This window comes from Taeniopygia guttata, chromosome 2 (assembly GCF_048771995.1).
Source record: "Taeniopygia guttata chromosome 2, bTaeGut7.mat, whole genome shotgun sequence".
NCBI classification, from domain to species: Eukaryota; Metazoa; Chordata; class Aves; order Passeriformes; family Estrildidae; genus Taeniopygia; species Taeniopygia guttata.
In genome coordinates, this window is record NC_133026.1 from 34,298,507 (window position 1) to 34,307,536 (window position 9,030).

A 9,030-nucleotide genomic window follows, 5' to 3' on the forward strand; every position below is an offset into this window, starting at 1 on the left:
TCTAAAGAGTGCAGTTCAACTGCAGATAGACTGAGGGAGAAACAAATTGGAGGAAATTCTATGAACAGCCCAAAATGCCCCAGAAGACTAAAGTATATTTTCAGACACACTCTGTGGAAGCAGCTGTGCTGGTCCCAACATCATAGCTAAAGACACTACGGGACTGCAGAAATACAATAAAGTTTGCCATGCTGTCACAGCTGAGTATTTGGCAGTTCAGAATTGGTGGGTTTGGGGGTCTTTTTGCTCCTCTCTTGATATTACTGAGGGGAGTTGAGTCCATTCCATTTGACAGTCTGAATCTGGCTAATTGAAGTAAATTTGGCCTTTTTCTCATGGGCTAGAGATGTCAGAAAAGTCAACCAAACTACCTGCAAGGGGTCAGAGCAGACAAAACCGAGAGGCGGGGACACAGCCTAGCAAGGCAGGCCAAAAGCCCCCCTGCTCAGCACGCTTGCAGAGGAGGTAATGGCACTTCAGGTTGCTTGGACAATGTGCTTGTAGAAAAAGCTGACAGCAGTTTTAAATCAACATCCATTTCCAGCTGTGAGCCACAGAAAATCTGAACACACTGTTTAGTAGTATTGCTACGGACTGCAGAATACAGTCTCATTGCAGAGGACACCAGCAGGGCCTGACCTGCCTTATGAAAGACCCCAGAGCAGTGCTTCTGAGTGAGCCCAATTCTTCACAAGTCTTTGATCTATAAATGCAAAACCCAAAAAGCAGTTATGTGTTGATGCACACACAGCACCACCTCAGAGTTGAATACTTCATCCAATGGCCACAACTCTCCCAGATGATATGCACTGATACTTTTTCAAGTAGCCACTAACTTCTTATTTGGTCACTAAGATGGAGGTGGGGAAAAAAACCCCAAACCACACCACTGTACAGTGAATTATTTCATTAAAATATGATTATTCATTAGTTTTATAAGCAAAAAAAATCAGCTGCAGAGTTGCTCAGAAATGCCTCCAGAATATCACAGCAGTTTTTCACAGAATGACAGAACTGGTAAGGCTGGAAGGGACTACAGTGGGTCATCTTAAGCAGGGTCATCCTAGAGCATGGCATGGGATTGCTTCCAGATGGTTCCTGAGTATCTCCAGTGAGGGACACTCCACAATCACTCCGGGCAACTTGTTCCAGTGAGTAGGCTCCCACATGATAGAGAAGTACTTCCTCATGTTCAGGTGAAAATTCCGGTGCATCACTTTCTTCCCACCAGCTCTTTTCCTATTTCCTTATGCTAAGCTGAGTTTTTTGCCAAAGGCTGACCAAAAAAATCCCTTGATTAAAAGTTTGCTCCCACTTTTCAGATACACAGTACAGCTCTGAGAAACAACCACAGTCCTATGAGCGCTCCACTGATGATGTGAACGATTAACCCATCCCGCGAGATGTGGCAGAGCAGCAGCACTGCAGCAGCCAGCCCATCTAGAGCCTGTGCCGTATACGCCTCCCCACACACAGCTGTTTGCAGCATCAAGTTTGTTATCTGCACTGAAACACCGTCTGCCCAGCCATCACCCACTTCAGTTTAAACTAATAATGCAATATAACTCAATCAAGTTTTCTTTATTCCTGTAGCACATGCTGAATGTCCAAAGCAATCTATTTTTACGTGGCATGTTACTCTTCTCTCCATATACCAAAAAATACAGTCAATTTTTATAGCAAAAAGTGCACATTCAGTGCACATTCGTAGGCCTGTATGATGGCAAAAGCTGGACACTGTTTGCATCATCTTCCTGAAGAAGTAATTCCAACATAAGCTCCTCTTCAGACATTCAGTCCTTTATTTCCCAGTTGCTTTCAGAAAGGTTAATCACCTTTTGGCTGAGCACTTAACTTGGCGAGTTTTCATAGATTATCATCCTTTAGGCTGTGATAGGAGTTCCTTGAACACACCAAACCCCAGAGTTGAAGCTTCACATGAGAACTTCAGTGTCACTGGTTCAACTCCCTAGTGACTTTCCCAGAGTCTCATACAGGTAATATAACATTGCTACATCCTCTATTCACAAGCAGGTGAAGTTCAATCTGCTGTCATGCAGAGGTGAAACATTATAAATGAAGCATGAGCAACTTTATGTCATACCCCAGCAGTTTGTTTTATGTCATACCCCGGCAGCTTCTGTTTGCAGAGCTTCCATTTGCAGAGCCTCAGGTCTATGTCCTGGAAGCCCTGGCAAATGACACACTCTGTTAAATGTGTGCATGCACAATCCATAGATCTCTTTGAGAAAAGGTAAAATTAATGAATGCTGGCTATAGCATTAAATACAAAATTATTTTAAAATTACAGTATTTCAACATAAAGTTCCTTTCTGTGCGAAGAAGTCTCAGAACTGCTGATCGGGACTCAAACAGCAATGCACAGACCACGTGGGCAGGGCTGTATCTTGTCTGACACACTGTGGGCTGTGGCACCTAAGGGCTGATAATCCACTCAAGAGACGCATAAAATGACTTATGAACTTTCATTTTGGGGAACTATTTCCTGTAAGCTTTTCTGGTGTAATGTGATGGCACGGTCTAAGAAAAGCTAAGGATATGAGATTAAAAAAACCCTGACAATAGCACAATAGTATACCTGCACCATGCCGAGTCATAAATTATACAGTTTTGTGGTATGTGGTTTTGCTGCCTCATACTAGGCATCGTGATAATTACGAGAACCACACCTTTCATCTTGCTGACCTTTAACGCTACATTAACGTAACGTTACACTCGCAATTTGAGCTTCAGTGATTTTTTCAGGTATTCAGGCAGGCTTATTTAAACTTCAATAAACTGAAATGCATGCTACCTTCATCATTTTGTAGCAGCACTATTTCTTCATACTTCTAGCTAAACACTCAGTCCCCTACGTACTTAAAACTTCTGTATTTTTTCCCCTAGTTTTAAAACTTAATCTGAGTCAAAGAAGTACCTCGTTTTTTTGATAGTTTAAGCGCTGTATTTTACTAACAAAAAGAGAAAGTCGGGAAGATGCAGATAGGAAGCGAGCAGCGCAGCAGCCAAGGCAGCACACCTGCCGAGGCGGGAAGGTGCTGGGAGGCGGCGGTGCCGCGCCCGGCTGCGGACGAGATGCTGCGGCGGGCAGACCTTGCGCTCCAGCACGCCTGAGGCCCGGCCGGGCGCGGGCAGGCCGGTCCCGCCGGAGAGGGGAGAGGGAAAGTTGGCGCCCGCGGCCGGCCGGGAGCCGCGCCGCCCCCTCCTCCCCTGGGCGCCGCCCGCGCCGCCGAGGGGCGGCCCCGGCGCCCCTGCGCACGCTCCCGCCCGCCGCCCGTGAGGCGCCCGCGCCGGGAAGGCACTGACGAGTCGAAGGCACTGACGAGTCATCGCCCCGCCGCGTCCCCGCCCCCGCGGCCCTGGCGGGACGGGCGGCGGAGCGGAGCATGGGGCGGCGGCTGCGGCGGGAGCCCGCAGGTGCTGCTCCGGCGCGGCCGGGCCTGGGCGCTGCGGTTCAGGGCGGCGGGTCCCACCCGGCGCGGCCGCCTTCTCCTCCCGCCCGCCCGGCCCCGGGGGCTGCGCCGGCTCCGCCGCCGGGCGCTCCCTCCACGCCCACCGCGCCGCCGACCCCGGGCTCCTGCACGCCGGTGCCTCTTCACCGAGAGGCTCCTCCCGCGCTGCGGCGGCCGGAGCGCGACCCGTGCTCCCCGCCACACCTAGCAACAGCGCTGACAGGACGCAGTGTCGGCGGCGGGAGGAGGAGGAGGAGGAAGCGGAATGGCTGCCGCGGCGGCGGCTCCCTCCCTCCCCGGAGCCCTGACAGCCAGAGCCGGGGCGGAAGCAGCAGGCGGCGTGCTGTGCCCGTCCTCCTCCCTCCTCCTCCACCGCCGCCTCCTCCTCCGGGCTCCTGCGCTCCCTCCTGCCAATGCAAACTAACTCCCCCTCGCCAGGGCCGGCGGGCTGCACGCCTCCCCCGCACCCACCCATGCCGCCGCGCCGCACGCCGCCACCTCCCCGAAGAGCGCTCCACGTCGCCCGCAGGACCCGCTCCTGCCACTCCACGCCTGCCGACCCTCCTCCCCCGGCGGCCGCCGCGCCCCGGCTCCCGCTGCACCTTGTGCCCCCCACCCCGCCCCGCGCCGCCGCCGCACACGCGGCCCCCGCGCACCCCGCCCGCCCTGCCCCAGCCGCGGCCCCGCGGGCACTCACCGATGTGGTTGTCCTCGATGTGCTCGATGAGCTCTGCCAGGGTTGGGAAGTGGAGCCCGCAGCCCCCGAACCTGCAGGCGTTAGAGAAGAAGGAGGCGGCGGCGATGCCTGTCATGGTGTTACATCGAGATCCCCCTGCGGTGCCTGCTCTGCCAGGGCCGGCGGCGGCAGGGCGGGGAGAGGCGGGGGCAGGGGGGGAACGGGACGGAGAGAGAGATGGGGAGCGAGAGAGAGGGTGGGGGTGGGGAGGAGGAGGTGGCGGCGGCGGCAGCAGCAGCGTCGGGAGCGGCGGAGGGGAGGGACGGGCTGGGTGGGGGGAGATGAGGCAGCCGCAGCTGGGAGGAGGGACCAGCGCGGCTCTGTAACAGCTGTGCTGCCCCGGCGGCGGCCGCCGGCGGCGGGAGGAGCAGGGCACCCGCGCCGCCCTCCGCCGCCGGGGGACACCGCGCCGCCTCGTCCGGCTCCGCGCGGGGCCGGAGGAGCGGGGAGAACTTTCCCACTCAGCCTCTCGGAGGCAGCGGCGGGGCTGGGGTCTGCTCCTGCGGCCGGCGGGGCGAGGGGAGATGCTCCGGGGTCGTTGCCGGGGCCGGGAAGGTGGCACCCGCCCCAGAGGGCTCAGCCACCGCCGGGAGTTGGCTCCTAACGCGGCCGTTACCTCCACCCCCCCGCGGCGGGGAGCAACCAGCCCTCGCCGAGGTCGCTAAACTGATGGGCGGTCGTTCCTTCCCCAAGAGGGGACGAGGCCACCAAACACAACCTTCACCTGCTCGGCGTCGAGCCGCAGGCCGCGGGCACCTGCTGGGAGTACCGCGGTGCCCCCGGCACCGGGTGGGCTACGGTCTCCCTTCCCCCGGAGCTGCCGGTCACAGATCCCCTTCGCCTCCCGCTCAGGCGGGGCGTGAGGGGTGTGAGACTGCGGCCCTGGGGAGAAAAGTTAAACAGGAGTCGCACACACATCGCTCCCAAATCCTATTTTGTCTCCAGAAAGCTATTCAGCAGAGAGGCTGACTGATTAATTGATTTTAATGAAGGTCTCCCTAGGCTCAAATTTGCAGACAGCTTTATTTAAAATTAAAAGAAAAAAAAAAAAACCAGATCACTTGTCAGGAAGGCTCTCCTTCCCCCCTCCCCCCTTCTTCTGTTTTATATTAATATTTTTTCTGTAATTGCAAGATTCTACAACATTTTTAATAGTTTTGGGCAAAAGTGGGGCTAAAAAAAGTCTCAGAATCTGCATGAGACTGAATTGTATGGATACAAGTGGTTCCACTGATCCTGCTGACAGATTATAGTCCCAAACTGTTATCTCTGTAAAATCAGCCATGTGCACAAGAATAAGCCTAGCCCTTGCATATCTTGTTACCTGTATTGCAGATAAGGATGTTCTCAATGTTGCTGTGGGAGCCAAAGAATAGCAAATCCTAAAGATGCAGTAGAATGGTTAGTGAATGAAAAAAATTAGTGTTTGTCTATTTCCTTAAAGGACGAAAACTCTTGGAGCTAGTTCCTGGTATCCTATATACCAGAGAACCCATCATTTGTGTTGAGAAAATAAGCTTTATCTTGCATTTTATTGTAGTAATTTTCTTAGGTGTTCACTATAATATTTTTGTGATGTTTTGCCCTCGTCCACTTGTATTTTTCTGGCTGTATAAACCCACTCATTTTAGTTTGCATCAAAGCAAAGACAAAGCCTTTCCAGAAAAATACCATGTGGTGAGAAAACATTCCACCCAAGCTGGAGTTTGTAAATGGAGTTTTCATAGCCATGAGATGCTGAAGCATAGAACTATTACACGTAAAAAAAGAACAGTAGCATGGACACATAATAGTCCACAGTATGTTTTTAAGGTTCACTGTGGTCAACATATAGTTTAGAAGGTTGGAAGACTGCTGTTTTGAAGCATCTCATGGAAAGCAATAAATCTTTTGAATAATACAGAGGCACATCTGTCATTTGGTCCACCTGTTTCAAGGCTAGCTACTTTACATTTTACTATTTTTCTAATTTCTCCACTGTCTTTCTGGTGTTAGCAAAGGAATTTGTTCACCGTAAGTTGACTCAGTGAAGGAGGAGTTTTTCCTATCTAAGATGATCATTCTGGAAACTCAAGCCACACAAGCTGCTGTCATGATTAATACCACTAAGTCAGGTTTGTGGAAGTGCCCTTGTAACCAAGACATAAATAAACAAATAGTGAATGTGGAAGAGAAGTGAAAAGGGAAGATAAGCATCTTCCCCGATAAATTGCAAGTTTAGAGACTAATTGTACAATCACACACCTAGGCCTTTTAAATGTACAAGTAAACATTGTCTTGGTGTCATTTACCAGCATAATTAAAATAGAAAATTTCTAAGGCGGTAAATCAAGATTAATCAAAATGAGTATTAAATATAAGAATTTCACATGGCTAATCTATCAAGGTCAACAAATTTGTGGTTTAGTCTGTTATGAAACAAAATTGTGATGGATATTGTGTTGTTATCAAAAACTTTTAATAGCTATTAACAAAGACATTGGTCACCTACAAAGAAATCAAAGTATGTTTGTAATGACTGACAAGTAATAAACATTATGGTTAACCACCTGCTAGTAACATACAATGTAATGATTGCTTTCTGATGTGTGAACTTGTCCAGTTAGCTGCAGGTCTCTTTTCATTAATTGTTTGCTAAACTCTCAGGATTTTTGTGACCCTTTGAGGTAGAGAGAGAGCTTAACTCTTGCAGCAGCCAAGAAGAGCTGGAAAGCCAGGAGTTACTGGTGTTCCATAGGGATTCCATTCATTATCTTTTGATGAAATTACGCCTATTCCATAGGCACTGTTTTTGTACATATTCAACTTTGATGGCTTCAGTAGAAGTTAGAACAGTTAAACCACTTCATATGTTGTTTATGTTGTTTCCTATGATTTAAAAACTTGGAACAATCTCCCTATTTTTCCATAGTAGAAGGTATTTCTTCCCTACACAATAAAGGAGTTTCTGCCCCTGGTTTTGGTGTCCATGCTCATGACAGACAGGCATGAACAGACACAGTGAAGAATGCCCCCAAAATTAACTCTTCCCATCGCTGATTCACTGTTGTCATCATGTTACCATCTATGTATTACAGACAAAATTCTTGATGTCCTGATAATAAGTGATGCTTGTACAAAGAACATCCACTCTTCCTCATGTATTTGTTGTTTTTCTCTAATACCTGGGAGGTGGAGTAATTTTACCAAACTTCTTATCAGAAGTTTATCTGATCCAGTATGTTTTGAAGTTCTTTATTATGAATGATCACAGTGTGAAGAGTGTTGTTCATCACGGGTCAGTGTTGGGACTGGCACCGTCTGACGTCTTTGTTGGCAACAAGGACAGTGGGATTGAGGGCACCTTCAGCAAGTTTGTCAATGACACACTGGAGGGAAAGTTCACCAGCTAGAGGGACCTTGACAGGCTTGGGAGGTGGGCCTGTGCATTCCTGAGGGAGGTCAGCAAGGCCAAGTGCAAGGTTCTGCGTAAGGATCAGGGAGATGCCAGGCACATATACAGTCTAGGGAGAGACTGGATTGCAAACAGCCCTGCAGAGAAGGACTTGAGAGTGTTGGTGGATGAGAAATCTGACATGACCTGGCAAGGTGCACTTCATCTCAGAAAACCAGACTTGTCCTGGGCTGCATCCTGCGTGGAATCCCCACGGGTTGATTCTCTATCTTTACTCTGCTCTCCTGTCCTTGCCTGGAGGACTGCATCCAGCTCTGGAATCCCCAACATAAGAAGGATGTAGACCTGTTGGAACAAGTGCAGAAGAAGGCCACAAAGATGGTCAGAGGGCTGGAGCACCTCTCCTTTGAAGTTAAGCTGGAAGTTGGGGCAGTGCAGCCTGGAGAAGAGCAGGCTTTGGAAACACCTTTCAGTGCCTAAAAGGGGTCTGTAAGAAGGTTGAAGTGGGGCTTTTGACAAGGGCATGCACTAATAGCACAAGGAGTGGTGGCTTTAGACTGAATAGGGTAGGTTTATTTTAGGTATTAGAAAGGAATTCTTTGCTCTGAGTGTGGTGAGACACTGGCACAGATTGCCCAGGGAAGTTGTTCGGATGCCCCATCTCTGGAAGTGTTCAAGATCATGTTGGATGGATCTTTGAGCAACTGGGTCCAGTAGAAGATGTCCTTGCCCATTTCAGAGAGAGATCTTTAGGGTCCCTTACAACCCAAACCATTCTGTGATTGTATGGGCATTTTCTTATTCAGGCTTTATTAGGATAGAGAACTCGTGTATCCATATGACAAACTGCCAAAGTGCTCAGAAGCTGCCTTATCATTTTGTGGGAGAAATAAATGGAAATTAGGCCCAAGTGATGTGTCAAGCCAGAGCAATTTACTGGGTAGATAAGTTTCAGAGGTGTTAATAGCTACTGTAAAGGATACTTCATATAAATGGATCCTACCTCGAACAGCTGGTAGGATCCTGTTTTATTTGTTTTTGAAGAAGTTATTTTGAAGACCCCCTAAGACCCTTAGTTTAACAATAATTCCATCTTGGGCAGATTCTTGGGCACAGCGGAGAGCAGGACTTCATGTGAGAAGGATGTGCTGCTACTCAGACCTCCTGTACAAGGCTGAGGACTGATTAACTGAGTAGATTTCTAGATCATCTAGTTACCTGCTTTAAAATGCATGTGTTAAGACTGCATCTTTTCTTCACTAACTTACTATCTTTGTGCCTCACTTTAAGTCTATTTTATAGAGTAAGGAACATGTTTAGAGAATTTTAATTCTGTTCTACCTTATACTGATTTATTGTCTTGGACACCTTATCTCCTTAAATAGTCTGGCTCTTAGACCCTTTTCAATGCCTTTTGACTGCTGCTC

General features: G+C 49.3%; 1 protein-coding gene across 3 annotated transcripts in view; it reads right to left on the bottom strand.

The window, feature by feature from the left end:
• JAZF1 (JAZF zinc finger 1) overlaps positions 1–4,498 on the bottom strand; it is a 186,426-nt gene extending 181,928 nt beyond the window's left edge. The window contains exon 1 of one of the 3 annotated variants that reach the window (XM_002195649.6): positions 4,171–4,498. In XM_002195649.6, coding sequence (XP_002195685.1) covers positions 4,171–4,285 — 115 coding nt within the window. In that variant the 5' untranslated portion in view covers positions 4,286–4,498. Of the gene's footprint in view, positions 1–3,677; positions 3,949–4,170 lie in introns of those variants that run through there. The other 2 variants (XM_072925665.1, XM_072925666.1) reach the window with 2 other exon arrangements.
• Positions 4,499–9,030: the final 4,532 nt, after the last annotated feature.